The following is a 20066-nucleotide window of genomic DNA, read 5'->3' on the forward strand; positions in this document are numbered from 1 at the left end:
TTAATAAATGATCTGCTTATCCACAGGACTACAAACTCTGCTATTCACACAGAAAGGTATTTTATGTAATCCTCAGGGATCATTGTGGCAAAATAGCTGTCCGTGGGAATCATATTCTCATTATGTCCATGAAGCATAGTCTGTACCACAGCTTTTAGTAATTTTTAGTTAATTCCTCCATATTAACTAACGTTTAGCATTTCATCGACGTCTAATAGAAAAGATTCCAACAAAACGGTATGAAATAAATATGTTTTTGTGGAACTTGACCTAATGCTGGTTTTATTATTTTCTCCATATTTTATAGACTAAGGAGTGTTTATAGTTTCCTTAGTTCTGTTGTTTAAACTCATTAATTTTTCTTTTTTCTTTTCTTTTTTTTTTTTTTTAGATTTTGGTACAATGTGTTTTGGTTGTATTTAAGCACCTCTCCCAATTCTCCCTGTGCCCCCTTTGCCACCCATACAATGGTGTGCCTTAAAACTTATCAGGATCAATGTGTGCTGCCCAGGCGCTCTTATATACGCGGCCTTCCACTGGACTGTGGTCCTCTTCCCTGAGGTGGACCCCTAGCGAGAACTAACTCTCCCCCTCTCTCAGCACTAAACAACTGCTAACAGCTCCTTAGCTAGGGTGGGGCTTGGCTCCCACTTCTCTCCATACTGAGATTTGGCTCGGCTTGGACCTGTGTGGGGCATGTGCGTGCCGTGTGCATGATGTCACAGCCGCTTCTTGTTCATGTGTGCAGCCGCTGATACTGCTCCGTGTAGTCATACAGTGTCTTGGCTCTTCAGTCTTTCTGCCTCTTCTTCCTCGATAATCTCTGAACCTTGTTTGGGGGGCGGGGTGCTTGGATGAATATGTCCCATTGAAGGCAAAGCATCCTGCTGTGTCTGCTCAGTGGCCAGTTGTTGCTCTCTCTGTTAGTCACCATCTAATGCCAATAGATTTCCCCCATACTTGGATCTTATTCCAGATAATACCATCTTACTTTTTTCTACTAGGTTTTTAATTTTCTTTAACTCATTTATCACGGTTAAATATTTTGTCACTTGTAATTTCCATTTAAAAGAACTCTCTGCATAATATGTTCTGTTTTACATGTTGCTAATTTAGAGATGTGCCCTAACTTTTGCTATCTGAACATTGGCATGGGACCTTGTGAATGTGTCTAATACAGGATCGGGTCACTTCACTGAGCACAGGGCCATGTGAGCCGTCAAAGGCAGACTTGGCTCGTTTCCTTCTTAATATGCAGTTTTGACATGTATCATGGTTCGGGTATAGGGAGTGGTACACCCCGCACAACAAAGATTCAGTCACCACAGTGGGCAGGCCCCGCACCTGGCTCATTTGTGATTCCCTTGTAGTGAGAATACTCAAAATGTCCCTTCTTTTCTCACTTATTCCACAACGCTGGTGACTTAAATGCATAGTTTTTTATGCCTTGGATTTTAGTGGGAGTATCAAAGCCGGAAGCATTGTTTTACATCACATGTGAGGTCTGGTCAGCCCTCGCTAGACCAGTCATGTCCTGGAGCAGGAACCGTCCTTGCTGCTTATGCTTCATTGAACTTTTGTTTGCTCTTTAAGTTTCTATTACTTCCATGAGGCATTTGCCAGATATTTTCTCTTATGAAGAAAACTGGCACGTGTGTCTCACCCTTGCTTGGTGTCTGCACCGTTGCTCATGTGTGCTGAGTGTGTTATGATCTGCTTTTTCCACCTAATAGTCTGTAGTTATCATAGGGCTAGAACATTTTCTCTCTCTCAGTTACAATAGCTGCATTGTTACAAAAATTAAATATGGTACTTTACTTTTCTGAAACTCCAATTTTTCAGTTTCTCCTTTAAATGGCACCTCTTTGATCAGTGTGTTGCAATAAAAACCTTCCGTTGAGTCTTCTGCTTGCAATCCAGTGAGACTCAGGCACTTCTTGTTGGTGAGGACTTTCCTACATGTGTTTTGATGAAATCCACATCCACTCCCTCCCTTCCATTTACTCCTGCCCCAAGCACCTGCATCTCCCAGTTTCATGGGTTCTGTTTAACCCCATTGAATGTGGCTAGGCTCCACAAGCAGCCTAAGATTTCGTGAGGTCATGCCACACCGGTGTTAAAGATCTCCACATTTAGAGCAGTAAGCATGCGAAAGTGCTCGGTTCACTTTCAGCTGCCTCTTATGACTATTCCTAGACCAAGGTTTCATCATAGGTCGGATCAAACTGCTACTACAAATAAAGTTGCCACTACCCACATACACCCACCCAGTCATCTTCGCTCCATGGACTAACTGTGAGCATGCTGGTAAGTCCTTCACCTTATGTGGAGACCAGAGCTGTGTTGCTGTATGCTGGCAATCTGTACACTGCTTAATCCTTTGGAGCAGTAGGTTAGCCCTAAAATGATAATGATTGAATTTGATCAGATAATAGTGTAATCTGAGTGATCCATCCATCCATCCATCCATCCATTCACTTGCTCATTAATTGATTCATATCACTGCCACCTGTTTTTGTCTAAAGAACTCCTATATAAATATGTCTTTGTATAATTGGGTGTGTGTATGAATTTTCGAATTATAAATGGCATCTATTCATTGGATTTTAAAACAAACTTGAAGTTGATTTGAATTAGAAAGTCAAATCTGCATGCACGAGGGATGAAAAGTGCTTATAATCTAAATATTAAAAAATAAGTTAGTATATTACATTAAAAGGTTATAATTGAGAACAAAATGAAACTGCAGAACCCAACCAGTTTTGACTAAGCAAATTGGCATAAGTGCCTCTTTTTATGAAGCTTCTGTTCTGTGTAGTGTCTGCTACAGTGTGCAGAAGATTCTTGAGTTCATGAAAACTTCATGTTATGAGGAAAACTATTCTACATGAAACAGAGTTAGAACCCTGCTCTCATGTTATATGCCAAACCAAGAAAAATGCCCATATTAGAGTATGGACATAGATGGGCATCATGGCACATGTCTCTCACCCCCGCACTCTGGAGGCAGATCTCTGTGAGTTCAGGCCAGCCTGTTTTACAGAGTGAGTTCCAGAATAGCCAGAGCTACACAATGAGATCCTGTCTTGAAAATAAACAAAACAAGCCAAAAGGAATATGGATACTATTTTTAACATCTGTAGTATACAAAATAAGGCTGTGGGCACATTTATTTTTCTGTCAGTATAATATTTTCAAAAAATTCTGAATATAAAAAGACGAAGACTCTTAGGTTGGATAGCTGTCACTTTATGATAAATTTCACTCCTGAAATTGTTTCATTATTAGTGTATGAAATATATAATCTTTTTGTTTGTTTGTTTGATGATTGATTGTTTTTGTTTTAGGGGGGACAGGGTTTCTGTCTGTAGCCTGGGTTGTCCTAGATTCTTTGTAGACCAGGCTGGCCTTGAACTCACAGAGATCCACCTGCCTCTGCCTCCCGGAGAGCTGCGATTACAGGTGTTTGCCACTGTGCCCAGCTAAATTTGGGTACCGTATCATATTATAGATTAAAAAAAAAAAATCTATGTGTCTCATATCAGAGCCAAATGGCTTCACCATAAAGTGCACGAATGACTCCTAAGAACAGCAGTTGGCCTATGAGGGAATAGAGCCTCCGTGTGTGTGCAGGTAACTCCAGGCTTGGATAATGTTACAATGACTCCATTAGAAAAATCACCATCTTTACAGTAAAACTTAGGCAAACAGTCACACTCCGCCTGAGTGTTTGCCTCCAGGTATGGATTTCAGGGGGGAAAAGTCGTAATTTATTTTGCAAGGAGGATGTTTTATTAGAGATAATTTTTTAAAATATGTCATTTTGGGGGGCTCTGTTTTGCAAGGAAACATGACAAATGATTTATGATCCTTGCTCCACACAGCTGCCCTGTGCTGTTTGAAATTCAGAAGCTGCAAGCAATGGGCGTGCACCCACACCTCTGCTTTGTTCTTTCCCCAGGTGCCTCCCATTCTTCTCGATAAGCAGTTCTCCGAATTCACGCCAGACATTACACCCATCATCTTGGCCGCACATACAAATAATTATGAGATCATCAAACTTTTGGTCCAGAAAGGTGTCTCGGTGCCGAGACCGCACGAGGTCCGCTGTAACTGTGTGGAGTGTGTCTCCAGCTCGGATGTGGACAGCCTCAGGCACTCACGGTCCAGGCTCAACATATACAAGGCATTGGCCAGTCCCTCGCTCATCGCCCTGTCAAGCGAAGACCCTTTTCTCACAGCCTTCCAGTTAAGCTGGGAGCTGCAGGAACTAAGCAAAGTGGAGAACGAATTCAAGTCGGAGTATGAGGAGCTGTCTAGACAGTGCAAGCAATTTGCTAAAGACCTCCTAGATCAGACACGGAGTTCTCGAGAGCTGGAAATCATTCTTAATTATCGTGATGACAATAGTTTGATCGAAGAACAGAGTGGAAATGATCTTGCGAGGCTAAAATTAGCCATTAAGTACCGTCAAAAAGAGGTGAGTGCTGGCAGACGCAATCCATCAGTGAGATAGAATCTCACTGCTGACAAACCAAGTGCTACTTAGAATTAGTGTTACACTTAACAGCACTTTTATTCTCTTGTAAGTAGGTGGCATTTAGTGTTGGCCAGATTCATAATTATCTCCACACTAAAGGACAGTGATAAGTGATTCAATAATTGGAAGTTGCTTTTGGCATTCGTGTTAAAGCACGTACACTCACTTGTAGTAAATGGAAAGCTAACAAATTTTGGATTCCCCAGGCCAGGCAAAGAATTTTGACTTTACCATTTATGACTCTTGTCAGTCTAGACTCTAAAGGGTCACACATAGCACTTGTTGAGTTTTCTTATTTACTTAATGAAACTGATTTTATTATGTTCTTATACATATATATATGTTTGAAATACTTCCTTAAAAATTCATAGGAAAGCTAACACATGTGGGTGGGTGTAATGACTATTAATTAATTATAAGCTTTTATACTTGAATGTATCATTAGAAATTAATACAAGAAGAGTCTTTTGTTCAACAGTAATGAATCTGTTGGAGCTTTCTCATGTTTGCTTACCTTCTTGATCTGTAAGGAATAGGAGGCTAAAGAGTTAGTTGCGGTGAATAGCTTTTCAATGAAATTTTGGTAGATTTTGATATTTTCAACGAAGGAAACTAAACCACTCACATCTGTATCTAGACCACTCACATCTGCATCTAGGCCACTTAATATACACCTAGGCCACTCACATCTGTATCTAGACCACTCACATCTGCACCTAGGCCACTCACATCTGTATCTAGACCACTCACATCTGCACCTAGGCCACTTTATATACACCTAGGCCACTCACATCTGTATCTAGACCACTCACATCTGCATCTAGGCCACTTAATATACACCTAGGCCACTCACATCTGTATCTAGACCACTCACATCTGCACCTAGGCCACTTAATATACACCTAGGCCACTCACATCTGTATCTAGACCACTCACATCTGCTCCTGGGCCACTTATATATATATATACACCTAGACCACCCACATCTGTATCTAGGCCATTCACATCTGCACCTAGGCCACTCACATCTGTACCTAGACCACTCACATCTGCTCCTGGGCCACTTATATATATATATATACACCTAGACCACCCACATCTGTATCTAGGCCATTCACATCTGCACCTAGGCCACTCACATCTGTACCTAGACCACTCACATCTGTACCCAGGCCACTAACAACTGTATCTAGGCCACTCACCTCTGCACCTAGGCCACTCACATCTGTATTTAGACCACTCACATCTGCACCCAGGCCACTAACATCTGCACCTAGGCCACTCACATCTGTATCTAGACAACTCACATCTACAACTAGACCACCTACATCTGCACCTTGACCACTCAATCCACACCTAGGCCACTAATATCTGTACTAGGCCACTCACATCTGCACCTAGACCACTCAGTTCACACCTAGGCCACTAATATCTGTACTAGGCCACTCACATCTGCACCTAGACCACTTACATCTCCATCAGTTGCAATTTCTGTCTGTGTCCAGTTCTCAAATATTCTTTTTTTTCTGTCAGTGGTTTTTTAGTATCCATAAAACATTAGTCCTTTTTCACTCTTGAAATAAAATAATTATGTATTCTTAAACAATATGGAGGAAAGACATAGTATGGAAACGATAAATGTAGGAAAAGAGACTATTCAATTTTATTTTATTTTTATTACTTTCTGTTTATGACTACAGTACCTGTCGAAGCCAAAAAGGGGAGTCAGATCCCTCAGAACTGGAGGTACAGGTGGTTGTGAGTGGCCATGAGGGTGCTGAGAACTGAGGCCTCTCCAAGAGGAGCCAGTGCTCTTGACTGCTGAGCCCTGAGATGACTTGGTTTTAAAATGTCCAGTGGCTTTTACACTGTTCTGAATCAGGCCTGCTGCTTTTCTAGTACCATTTTCTAAATTTTTCAAATTCAGGATACCTTAGCACGCTCTCCTGGCTTTGCCTATTGTCTCGTTCTCGTGGCCCCGAGACTAACTGAAGTCTCACCCTGAGAGGGATGGGGACAATGGCTCCTGCCATTTCCTCTCAAGCCAGAGACCTGTGCTAACTTGGGCCTTGGGGGGCCTTATGTTTAAGAATCAAGGATCCATTGTCTAAAAGAAACTAAAACAATTTGAATATGCAGCAGACAGATGAAGTGATGAAAAAGTGACATGATTTTGAAATTTCTGAACACTAGAGTGAAAATCCATTGTGTGCAGTACAGATGGGACTTAGACGTGGGCTCAGGGTTAGGTGATCTCTTATTAGCACAGCATTGTGGTTGCCTTTCTCTGCTTCTCCCCAGGGCTGGGGTGTTTACAAGGCTGGCTAATGATTGTCAAGGTCACCTGTGCACTCTCGACTTTTCCCTTTATACTGTGGGTGTAATAAAATCACCCACATGTTCAAACCACAAAATAAAAACCAAAGAGACAGTCTGCTTGGCTCCTGTGTTCATCTTAGCAGCCACAAATCAATGCAGCTTTACTTGTTTGTTTGTTTATTACTATTTCTTTCTATGCTGATCGTGGTCCTTCGGTTTTAACACTGCCTTCAGCTACAGTGACTTTTTGAAAGCCCAGCAATAAACTTTTGACAAATTGCTTTACAGTATCCTCATGACAGAATGCCTTTAGTGAGACTTAATCCTTTAAGCTACTGAATTTTTGTTTTAAAAATGTCTAAGACAACTATTTTAATGTGAACTTCTTACATATGCGTACGTTTGTTCATGTTGGCTCACAAACCAGTTTCATGCAGTTTAATCATTCATTCATTTCTCCATCATTAAACCTTTGAATATGTTTCACACAACAAATTCCAAGCAGAGCTCAGAGCATTTGTCCCTGCTTGATATCACAGCTCAGCCCTTCCATACGCCTTACAGTCAATCAGGAGAGACGGTAAACAAATTGAAACATTAAAAATATTTGTTCCTCCTGGATACCTGTTTGTTTACCTCAGTTCTTTGTATACTTCATGATTTTACAGAGTGAGCACACCTTCAAAGTCTGGGGAACAAAAGTCACAATTTAAATCTCATGTTTGGCATGCTGACATCAAGGCATCAAGGGAAGGCAGGTGACCATTCCCAACACTCTTTTAAGATGCCTGTTATTCTACTAATACGCAGCTGGAGGTAATAGGACCCACAAAAATACCAGGATGAAAGATGGACCAAATAGAATCTGTAATAAGAAAGTACAAATTAGTAATGGCCTTTTAGAGAGATTATTTAAAAAAAAAAAACATCAATTTGCATTTTCTCCTTTCATCTTCTGAGAAGAAAGGTGACAATAATTCTTACAGGACTGTTTATTCTGTATCAAGGAGCAGATTTTTTTTCTGGGGCCGACAGTTTTCAGGAAGCAAAGTGGCATTGCTTGACGGATAGCAGTATAAAAATATCTGTAATAAAATTTTACTCTTTGTGTATATCCTTTAAAATCAGAAATTGGGTTTTATGAGACATATTTCTAGATTACCCAGAAGGTATGGACTTTAGAAATATTTGATTCTAAAATTTTGAGCAAGACCATGTGTCATAAATAAAACTCTGCTTTTAATGGAACACCTTGCCTTCTATGTTTTTATTTAGGGTTTCCCTTGGTTTAGTGGAAACAAATTTGAGGCTTGCCTCAGGTGTTTGTCTCATTCCTCCCGTTAATCTCCAGGATAGCTAAGACCTTACTTATTCTTGAATGCTCACCTCACAGACCACTTCCCCTGGGATGCATTTCTGTTTCGGATAAAGATCCTAATTGTATGCAGGTAATGGGTTTTGCCTTAGGACAGTCATTACATTGTATGTTAACCTAAAATATGAATTTAAAGTCTTTCAGGGAGCTAATGCATTGGTGATTTAAAAAGGAATATCTTACTGTAAAAAACAAAAGTCAGTAGCTGCTCAGCAATGTATGCATCTTAGTGAAGTGGAGAACACCGCCCGCACCCTCCCCCCCCCCCCCCCCCAGTTCTGGACAGTTCTGTGCATGTTTTTGTATGTTTGATTTTCCTGATTAAATGGCTCTGTGTACAGTAATCTCCGAAATAGTCACCCTATGATGTCGTGCAGTGTCTTGGTTTACTTACTGTTGGCCAACACAGCATGGTCAAGAAAGAACACATTTCATCTCACACTTCTAAGTCATCCTCCATCACTGAGGGAAGTGAGGCTGGAGCTCCAGGCAGGAACTGGAGGCTAGAACTGAGGTAGCTACCACGGAGGAATGCTGCTTACTGGCTTGGTTCCCCCTGGCTTACTCAGTTTGTTTCTATTTCTTTGTTTTGTTTTCGTACATACCACCCAAGACCACCTGCCCTGTGGCGGCACCTCCCTCAGGGGTCTGGGATCTCTGACATCCATCATTATTCAGGAAATGGTGAATCAGACTTGACTCTAGGCCACCTATCAAGGTATTTTCTTTTTTAATTTTTTTTCTTTTTTTTATTAATTTATTCTTGTTACATCTCAATGTTTATCCCATCCCTTGGATCCTCCCATTCCTCCCCCCCCACCCATTTTCCCATTATTCCCCTCCCCTATGACTGTTCCTGAGGGGGATTACCTCCCCCTATATATTCTCATAGGGTATCAAGTCTCTTCTTGGCTACCTGCTGTCCTTCCTCTGAGTGCCACCAGGTCTTTTAATTTTTTATTAATTTATTCTTGTTACATCTCAATGGTTATCCCATCCCTTGTGTCCTTCCATTCTTCCCTCCCTCCCATTTTCCCCTTATTCCCCTCCCCTATGACTGTTCCTGAGGGGGATTTCCTCCCCCTGTATATGCTCAGAGGGTATCAAGTCTCTTCTTGGCCACCTGCTGTCCTTCCTCTGAGTGCCACCAGGTCTCCCCCTGAGTCCCTGGGAGCAGTCACATGCGGGACTGGCAAACACAAGCAGGTAAACTTCCTGGCGGCAGCCCACTTGTTTTTGCATGGCTGACAAATGGTATCCCTGGCTTAGGCAAAGCCCCAAGGATTTTGCCTCGAGACTGATTATAGTTGCTGTGTTGTCTTCCTATGCTTGTCCCATATGCCTGCAGTTGAGCATGAGTAGACCCTCACTGCTTATAGCATAACATTCCTCCATAGGAATAATAATCTGCCCAAGTCTTTCTGTTGGGCAGATTTCTTACAGATTATTTTGAAGATGTACTTTCATGACATAGTGCTGTTTAAGTGAGTTAATGACGTCATAATCCTTGATGATGATTTTATAGGATTTCTGATTTGATTCAAATAATTTAAAAACCCTCCTGTGGTATATAAAGACCTGCTAGGAGCTCTGTGAACCTCCATGTGAGTTACACCAAGGAGAACAAGATGGAAACAAATTAATAATCAAGGAAATGCGCTCATTCTAGGTTTATTCCAAGGATAAGGCTCAGGTGCACATTACAATAAGAAAGACCATATGACTATAGAAACAAAGAATACATGGTTATCTGCATAAGACAAGATAGACAGCTGTTTCTTAGAAAAACCTTGACATTAAAAAAAAAACAAAAAAAACCCTCTAGCTTTGAACACACGACACACATTTGAAATCAGAAAAAGAGAAAACTTCTTTGGACTCATAATGAGCATGTGGATAAAACCACTGCTTTAAATGTATAATAAACAAAAGTATATAGTCACATACAGTTCCAATGAAAGAACTTAGAATCAATGCTCCTACTTTAACTCCCTTTTTATGTAACAGTTGTGTCTATTTTTGAACGAGGTAATTTTGTTCATAGATAGTATAAAAACCCACAACAGAATTAAACATTTGTTGAAGCTCACTGGAATATTCGCCTCATCTACCAGTTGTCTATGTCTGATTGTCTATGTTTTTATATATGTTTTATATGTTTATATATGTTTATCTGTGGGCGCTCCCTATGTGTGTGAATGTATGGTTTTCTCTTTCTTTCTTACCATGACCAGCGGCCCCAAATGGCAAGGCTATCAGCCTGGAAGTTTAAGAGTTAAAATATAGATAAGAGAGAGCTTCTGCCTTGACCAACAGCCCCAAATAGCCCGAAAGCTTAAGAGTTAAAATGCAGAGATAGTAGGGAGGGGGAAAACAGGACTATACAAGTGAGGGGATAACAATCAGGATATAATCTGAATAAATTATTTAAAAAATAAAAATTATAAAAAATAAAATTAAAAAAATTATAATAAAATACAGAGAGAAACACTAGAAACAACCTCTCTTAGCTCCACCCACCCCATAGGCCTCAAGCAAAAGCCTTTGGAGCCCCTTTCTCACCAGCCCTGCTGTCCCACTTCAGTCCCCGCTCCCCCCACCTCCCGGACCCTGTGATATAAATCCTGTTATGTTTTTTTTTTTTTTTTTAAAAAAAAAACAGAGTCTCTATTCCCTGTTGATAGCAGCTTCTATCAGCTTGGCAAAAAACAAGTAACACATACATTAATAGCATTCGTGCTGGAATTGGATTGAAGATTTGTTCAAATATCTTTCTAAATCCCCAAAGAAATGCCAGTATCTTGCATGGCAGGAGTCTGCCCATTTCTGTGAGTTAAACTAAACATGTCAGAGTTACAGGAATCGTGCTTTTATAAAGCAGATGCTAGTCTGCACCAGTCCAGCTGTGCAGTATGTAGACTGGCTTAATCACAGTGGATGCTATACACAAATCTTGTGACAAACATGCAGTGCATACTGTTTGTTTGTTTGTTTGTTTGTTGTTTGTTGTTTTTGTTTTTTTACTGTATGGATTCTCAGTTACAGAGAATTAAATGGTGTCAAGTGTTATCCTATTAAATGTTGGGCTCTGCGTGCAAATTCAGACCCCAATGGCAGAACATATCTCTCCTTTTTGCCTATCGTTGTATGCATCAAACAAAAAGGAATCCTGTTGGTATCGCTCAGGGCTGTGACAGAGAAGAACCCAGCACCATATCCCAGTGCCACTTACAATGACGACTCAGGGAAAATCAGAACCATGGAGCCCACAGCCAGACTGGAACTGCTCCTGTGTGTACAGAGGGAGGCATGGCTGGGGACGTGTCTTAAGGAGCTTGTCACTGAGTCTGTGGCATGATCTTTGAGGATGTAGAATTTGTGAAGGATAAAATGATTTCCGTGCTGTCACTGAGAGTGTGTGGAGAGCCTGCTAAGTATTTATAGAGCCAAAATCTTACTTTGGTTCAGTCATACATCATTGAGAACACCATGAAAAGCTAATCCAGCGACAGAGTAGCCTGGATAGCAAATAACAGATAAATGCATCCTATTTAGTTAAGTACAACCAAACATCACAGATCAACATCTTTATGACTTTGCAAATTCAGCTGAAAACCGATGTCTGCAGAGAGAGTGGCACACACAGCCATTTTGAATTTACCTTTTCCTTTGGCAGAAGTTGGTCAGCAACACAGTGGTGTTGGGTTTACCTTAGGCACTAATCTGGGCTTTGGTCTTGTGAGTTAATAGAGTTGGAGAGAAATCAGTGTTAGATCAGCCCTTCTGCTAAGCTCTCCTTATTTTCCCTTTATCTGGCCCTGATTAAACTGAATGAGAAAATGTGCAGATTCACGTCAGTCAGACACCCGCACTGCATGGGAGCTGAGCTGCTGCCAGCTCTCCAGAGCTTCTTTGCAGCATCTGTCTGACTTATGGTTTTATGTATCTGGTTTTATCCAAACTTTCATGGTCAAGAAATAATATTGGTATGAAAGGAAACCCAAGGGACTGAGGAACACAAAGGGCCAAGGGGCATTGGAGCAGCAAGGTGATGCTTACATACACACTTACATACTGAAAACACCCAGAGTTGGATGCAAAGCCTTCATTTATCATTTTATAAATTGTTTATTGCTAATGATAGTTCAGTCCAAACTTCCTGTAATGCAAATGAATAAACGTATTGAAAATAAGCCCCCAAATGCCACTAGTGTTCCATAACTAAGATCAGCCTTACTGAGATCCCTGCAAAGGCCACTTGGTAGGGGTCCATGACCACCTCTTTGTATGTCCCTGACTTGGTCTCTCTGCTTCGCCTTCCCTAGCTATCATCAATCTATCATCTGTCTATCATCTATGCATATATGTGTATATATGTATGTATCTATCATCTATCTATTATCTGTCACACACACACACACACACACATATGGATGTGCCACTACCCAATGTCACCTCCAAAATAAAATCGCATAGAAATTGATGATCACCTCATTTCTTGGAGTTATATAATAACTGTTGGTGGCTAGGGGAACAATGACCAGTGAGAGTGAACAAATAAACCAGGTGACTGTTAGGGTGTCAGTTCATGAAGCCATACTGGGTTTAAAAAACTTGAGTAGAAGAGATCGGCCTTCCTGTAGACGCACGCTCTCTGCTGCTGCATCTGTAGCAGACACTCACGAACGGAGTGCAGGGCCTGCTTCTTTGCTCCACACGTTTGCACCTCCTATTGCTCTGGATCTCAAGTTCCCACGTGCTTATTCTCAGCTTCTTTCTGAGCCTCACACATTTACACATTTATGTGCCTACCACTAGGTAATGGAGGGAGCAAATGCTTGTTCCGGACTTGTCAGCCAGCTGACAGAACTATGACAGGTCATTAGGCATTTAATTTAACACTAGGTTTTTAGAGCTTGAAACTCAGTCCCTGTGGGTTTCTTTGCAGCTAATTAAATGACATGTAACCACTTTCTCCTAATTCTTATCTGAACATAATTACTTTTTTATTCTTTCCACAGTTAAATTTGTGATTGTGTGTATCTGCAATGTTATATAAATGTTTACTTAGCCTTTTCAACTGCACTGATTAAGAAATCAGGGTCCCATTTCCTAAAAAAACCACATAAAGCAGCAAATCTTATCTTTAAATTAGACACAGTAGCTAGCCTATATTTAATATTGCTTTATGTAACTAGAAAGATAATGAAGGAGTTTATTTCCAAATATGTATATGTGCATGTGAGAAAGTTTTCCATGCTAGGCTGATGACACTGACCTTGAAAACCTGCATCATGTATTGGATGCCTTCTCTTGGTCCTCAGATGAATTGCTTTCCAGTGTAACCTGGTACTTTTGGCTTCATGATGATTGACAAGCAAGAGTTAGCAGGTGGTTTTCATTATTCAGATATGGCTGTTTCATCTGTCAGTGATGGGGAACCATGGCATCTTTCTTCTGCACATGTGTGCACATTGAAATTTCAGCATTATTTTCTCTATACTCCATGTTTAGTGACCTGTATTTTCACTGTCCCTTATCACCATGTGAAGTGAAGGGCTTGTTTTTGTCACAGTGAATTTATCCCATTCTGTGTCCCTGGGGAAAGAAGGAAATAGGGGTGTCCTTTGGAAATGATTAGAACACACATACAGCTCCCAGTAAGTTCTTTGTGGATTGAACGTCTGAGCTTCCTCCCAGATTGTGCAGGTGAGAATGACTCCGCCTTATCCCTCTCCTCACACTCCTTTGAACTGGGAGAGTTCGCTCTAAATAGAGTTACTTCGTGTTTTAATTATTGGAGCACATCTTCCCAGGGAAAAAAAACGTCCCTAGGACTGATCATGCTCTTGTGATCGTTTGTGACTTCTCATTCTGACAACAGCTCCAAAGCTGTTACTTACAAGTGGATCTTAGGAGACATAGCGGGCAGGACAAGCTCCTGTTGTTGTATTATGCTCTCTGTCAGCTAAGGGAGGCATCCTCAGCAGGAGCAGACAGTGGACCCTGCCTGACTCTGCTCTGGTGCCAGCTCCCAGGTGCTGACAAAAGGCAGCTTTTCATTTCTGGAGCTTCAGTGCTGGAGACTGTTGTCATTCCCCCATGGCCTTCTCAAAGCACAGTGACTTTTCCAATCAGCTCTGAGGGACAGCTAGCATGGATCTCTCCCCCTTTTCCAGGTCCCCCTGAAGCGAAGCTAGGAAGCTTCGTGGTGGCTGCTAAGGCAGAGAACATGGAAGGAAACAATGGGACTACTAGAGCTCAGACCAGGAACTACTGGATAGTCAAAGGATGGTTCCTGTCTTTTTGTGCAGTCTCACATTGTCTGAAGTGTCCATCCTGTGCCGAAGTCCAGGAACAGAAAAGCAAGACAGCAAGCATGGGATCAATCTTCAATTTCTTCCAGAACTTCCCTAGAATCTCCAGCCTTATTCTCACTAAGATAATATGATGAAGTGTCCTGGTGATACCTCCTTGGGGCCCAGGCAAATGGTTCCTAACTTCGCCTAGGGCTTTTATGGGAAGCTTCCTGAAGAAGCCTACATTGCAATTCAGTGGGGAAGATTACGAGGAGGAAGCACCTTTAAGCTCTGTGTGGGGACATCTTCTAGATTATTTGTTCCATTCTTGCTTTCACCTCCTGGCTCCCCAACAACCCTTCCGTATACAGCCCTTCTGATCCAGACCATTCCCAAGGTTGTGTATCCATCCCCAGCACCCATCTTCAGGGCTCCCTCTTTTTCCCAGCTGAAAGCTGGTGCTCTCTGAATGACATCACCCCACCCACTTCTCCACCCTTCTCCCCAGCTTCTCCAACCCCATGCTCCCTCTACCTTACTATTGGGTTGTTGCTCAGTCATTTTGGGGCAAGTCCGGTGGAACAGAAACAGTCCAGCCCAAACTTCTGCTCAACAAGATTAAGAGCTATCATGGATTCTGTTTTCCGGCACTAAATTTTGGAGCCCAGATAACCAAGTCCCACTTTTTCTTCTCTGGCACTCTTTAGGTCCTCTGGCTTCCATTTCAGGAGTAAGTAACACTGACCGAAATTTATGATAATTGTGCCTCAGATTTCTCTGCTTTGTGCGAATGTGGACTCTGTGACAACCAAAACTAGGGTTTTTGATGTGGCTATATTTAATAATTCCAATGTCCCTAATGCTATTATGAGCTCAACATACATTTTCTGGGTGATTTTTTTTTTCCCTTTTCAAGTCAAAATCTATTTTTGTGATGCCCGATTTCAACCACTGCAGGCATTTATTCACTGGACCATTGGACGGAAAACAACAAAGTTTTGTGTGTCATTTTCTTGACTGCCCCTTCTGTCTATGACACTATGTCATGGACGGCTCCCATGGGATAAGGGCCAAGCAGTACTTACACACTGGTTAGGCATGTATATAAAAATATTGTTATTTTGTATGTTAATGTAAATTGTGATGAACAAGTCAGGTAATTAATTCCTGGATGTGAAGTTAAGTAAAATGCTTTAAACTCTAATGGTTGACACCTCTCTTTTATCTATTCAGAGAAATACAGCTGAAGATGTTACTGATGGAGCATTGATCCTGTAATTAAAATTTAGGAGCCAGGAATCTGCACAAGCTATTTAAATATAACAGGTGTTGGAGTAAGCCTCTGTGGTTGTTGCCCAATTCAGATTTATTTTTTACTCTCTTTGGCTGTATATTGATGGTCACACTGGGATACCACAGGCAGCATTCTCATATTCCTAGTTGTTCCTGCTAATGAGGAATAATCAAGATCTAGATTGTATAGCTCAAGGCCCATGTCCTGGCTTCTGTGTGTGGCTCTATGGACCGAGGGGCCCGCTACTTTGGAGCATGTGGCAGTGGATATGAGAATAAATAGGCTTGTTGTCTGGATCCTGGAGAAGGAGGAGATTGAAGAAGGCCACCAAGCATACTCTTAAAAAATCGGACTTTAAATGCTGATGTTTACATGCTTATAATATAATATTTTGGAGGGCAATCATCAGGGGATGAAAACCTAAACATGTATATCACTGCCTTTTAAGCCCCAAATATTTTTTTTTCACTTAAGAAAAACTAGTAAAATATTTTTGAAATAAAAATCATTTCATCGTAAATAATTTGCAGTTAGCTTAACCACTCAAACAAGCACTTGTTCAGACTCAAATTCTCTACATGTCAATGAACTTAAATATAATACTATGTAAAATATATAAAATATAAAGCAAAATGGCTATGATGTAGTTAACTTTTCTTTGCTAACTCAGAATTTCAAAATGGACAGAAACCTTACCCTCCATGGCCCTGTTACATTCATAATCTTAGTGATTTGGTTTATCAAAATGATTAAATGATAGCAACACATATCCTGAAAAATGCCAAATCCTTAATCTTGCTCACCCAGGTCTTAGCTGCCATAGGTGTGCCTGCCTGCTTTTTCTAGCCATGGGCTTTTTTCTCATCAATGTTGGATTAAAGTATCCAATAATTACTGCAGACCAAAGAGTAGGAAAGCTAAAGTAAAAAACTCTCTATAACCTAAAGACTCTTTTATGAATACACTGTATTTTAACATCTTAGAGGCATCTTTGTTTCCTTTCTTTGACATGAGAAATAATTAACTTCACTAATAGATCTTTATTTAAAATGAATCTCTGTGTGTATAAATAGTTAAGGCCCCATGTGATAGAAAAAAAATAGTAATCTTTTTGTAAATCTAAACAACAGAGAATGGAGAGACAGCTTGGTGATTAAGAGCACTGACTGCTCTCCTAGAGGACGCAATTTGGTTCCCAGTGTCCACATGGCAACTCACAACCCTTGTAATTCTAGTTCCAGGGAATCTGATAACCTCTTCTGGCCTCTATTTTCACTTCAGGAACATGATACACAGACACACATGTAAGAGAAACATCCATATACACATAAATAAATATTTTTAAAAACCTAAACACCTTTTCTGAAGACCTTAAAAGAAATGCTAGGAATGTTTGTTAATGTAAACAATCATATGCTATAACTGGAAATTATCAACAAAGTAATGAATGGGAGGCCCATATCAAAGTTTAGAAGAAAACAATTATATGTAAAATAGAGTAAGAGGGTTTATTCAAGCCTTTAACAAGGTGTTATTACACAGCACTGTCACAGTTTTACTCAGTAAGGTGATTCCACATCACCATTTTAGAAAAGAAAAAAAAGTCCTTTGCTTTCAGAGGACTTTGGATGATACGTTAGAATAGTAAATTAGAATGCCTGCAAATTATATTACTCAGGGAGGTAGATCTAAGGAATGATAAAATAAAATGTATTGAAATAAAATTAATTGGAAAAGTCTTTATTTTGAGCCATTTAGAAATCAATCTGGTAATAATAAAGTGAAGCAATCTGAACATTTACTTCCATTTCCAAAAGTTAAAATTAGCTCTGATCTCTACACTCAAACCTGTTAGAGCCTCCCACCTCAACCAAGTACATAAATAACTAAAAATAAAAATAATGGAGTGTAAATACTAAGCATTCCTCTGTGACAGCCCTTGCTTTCAGCGCTGATATTGAAGAGAGTTTTAAATGCCACATGCCATTCAGTGTCTGTTTCATTTCTTTAGATACTAAAAAAGTGTGTTCATGACCTCATTTGCTATTCAGTTCTTCTTAAGATCTCAGAGAATATTTTGGTCAACCATAAATGTTCCCCCAAAGGCTTGTGGGCTAAAGACTCAGTCGCTAGCCTGCACCACTATTGCATTTCTGCAAACTTTAGGAGGTAGGGTCTGTGAAGGGAGTTGGACATGACTCAGGGTGTGCCTTTGAGAAAAACACTGAAGTAGGCCCACCACTTTTGCAAGTCTACCAGAATATTCCATGTCATCTTAGATCCCAAAGCAACAGTGACTGACTGTGGACTGAGACTTGGAGTGATGAACCCGAGTAAAACGTCTTTCCTTTATGTCATCTTGCCACAGAGGACAGAGTAACACGGTGGTAAAAGTGTGGCTGTCCTGGAGATGGCTTCCAGTCTTCTTGAGCCATAAGTAACTGTCCCCCATATTGGCATGTGGAACTAGGAATGTGCAGTCTATATTTTCAACCATGCCCAACCACTTTCCATCTGTCTCTTGGCAAGCTTTGTGTTTAGTCTGTGAAGTGTTACAAAGGCAGTTCTTTGTCTGGGAGACTCTTCTAATGGGCCATTCTTCAAAATCTTCCAAATAATCACAATAAACATTTGCCGGGCAGTAGCCAGCAGTTTTTTACACTATCCCAAGCGTGTCTCTTTGTAAATCACCGACCAGTGCTTGTGTTTAGAGATCAAGTTCCACCAATGACTGAGTTGACCCAAGTCTGTGTTTGGTATGAAATTCCTAACCCCGAGGGCTGGAGAGATGGTACATAGATTAAAATCACCTTCTGCTCTTGCAGAGGACTTGGGTTTGAGTCCCAGTACCCACATGGAAGCTCACAACCATCTGTAACTCCAGTTCTCAGAGTTTGGATGCCTTCTTCTGACATCCACAGACACCAGGCATGCGCTTGGTGTACATACATGGCATGTAGGCAAAAACTCACATAGAGATAAAAGTCTAAAACTAATGGATTGAAAATGGAACATATCAAGAGTGTACCTGAGTGAAATTTTCCTTCGCAATATGATAAATGCATTCAAATAAAACTTGGAAAGTAGCCCATGTCTGGGTTAAGATGTATGTATGTAAAGCATTCATTTCAATAGCTCAGTAAACCTCTTAGAATCTGGGGTGTTGGTATGTGCCAACTATCCTTATTTAAAAATTGTTCAAACTTTAGGCTACTTAGGTAAGATTTCTTACAAAGATGCTTAAAGCACAGTAGCATTTAAGTAAGTGTTCATTAAACAGTTCAGAAAGTTATTTCTGTGTAGAAAAAAATGCAGTTCTGTGGGAAAAAGCAGCCCAAGCTGCTCGTTTCTTCAAGCCTAGCTAAAGGGCAGTTGTGGGTTTTATGGCTGGAAATAAGAAAGTGTCTGCTTCCTCTTCCTTCTTGGGTATCTGCAGCAAGCAGCTTACCTTTTTGCAGCGTGTTCTAATGGGTGTTTCCAGAGTGAAATGCAGCATCTGGGATGGGGGCAGAGCATGGGCCACACCTGAAACAGTGTGGTTTGCTCCCAGCACTGGGGGAATTCACAACATATACCTGTAATATTTATCCTGCACAGTGAATCAAAAAGAATCTTTAATTTATATTTAAGCACCCAAATATGGCATGACTTCATTGATTAAAAATTGCGCTATTTAGGGAGCAACCATCTGTGTCATGGCCATGGCTTCCCTGCCTTTCTCCAGGCTTCCCGTGTCCCCATGTCCATAGCCTCTTCCCCATCTGCCAACAATGCTGGAAGCCTCCTGTTCTCCCTGCCTCACCCTCCTGACAACACTGACCTTACAAGGAGTCCAGGACTGCCATTTTCAGGTCAGGTGCCTGGCAAGACTCATTCCCATTGGTCATGCAATGTGATGTAAGCCCGAGGTTTTGGAATGAGTGGATGTATTTATTTGTGGGAAGGGCACAGAAAGATAGGATTGGTTGTATTTGTTCGTTTTTAGCCATTTGTAGATATTTGGAGTCATTCACTTCTGGCCTTAGTAGTCTGATGAACAGAGAGAAATCATTCTGAAAAGTCGTTCTTCTCAGGCTAGTGTCAATATTCTCCTTGGTCTTCAGAAATTTAGCTATCAAGTGTCCTGGCATAGTTTTCTTCAACTTCATTCTCTTTTAAGTCTTTTGATTTTCCTAAAACATTGATTTTGTATCTATCACTATTTTAGAAGACTTTAAGATATTATTCAGATATTATTTT

General features: G+C 40.7%; 1 protein-coding gene across 3 annotated transcripts in view; it reads left to right on the top strand.

Annotated features, from left to right (window-relative positions):
* Trpc4 (transient receptor potential cation channel subfamily C member 4) overlaps positions 1-20066 on the top strand; it is a 162869-nt gene that overhangs the window by 61670 nt on the left and 81133 nt on the right. For all 3 annotated transcript variants that reach the window (XM_051157135.1, XM_051157137.1, XM_051157136.1), the window contains exon 3: positions 3962-4480. In XM_051157135.1, coding sequence (XP_051013092.1) covers positions 3962-4480 — 519 coding nt within the window. The remainder of the gene's footprint in view (positions 1-3961; positions 4481-20066) is intronic.

The sequence above is a fragment of the Acomys russatus genome, chromosome 15 (genome assembly GCF_903995435.1).
Source record: "Acomys russatus chromosome 15, mAcoRus1.1, whole genome shotgun sequence".
NCBI classification, from domain to species: Eukaryota; Metazoa; Chordata; class Mammalia; order Rodentia; family Muridae; genus Acomys; species Acomys russatus.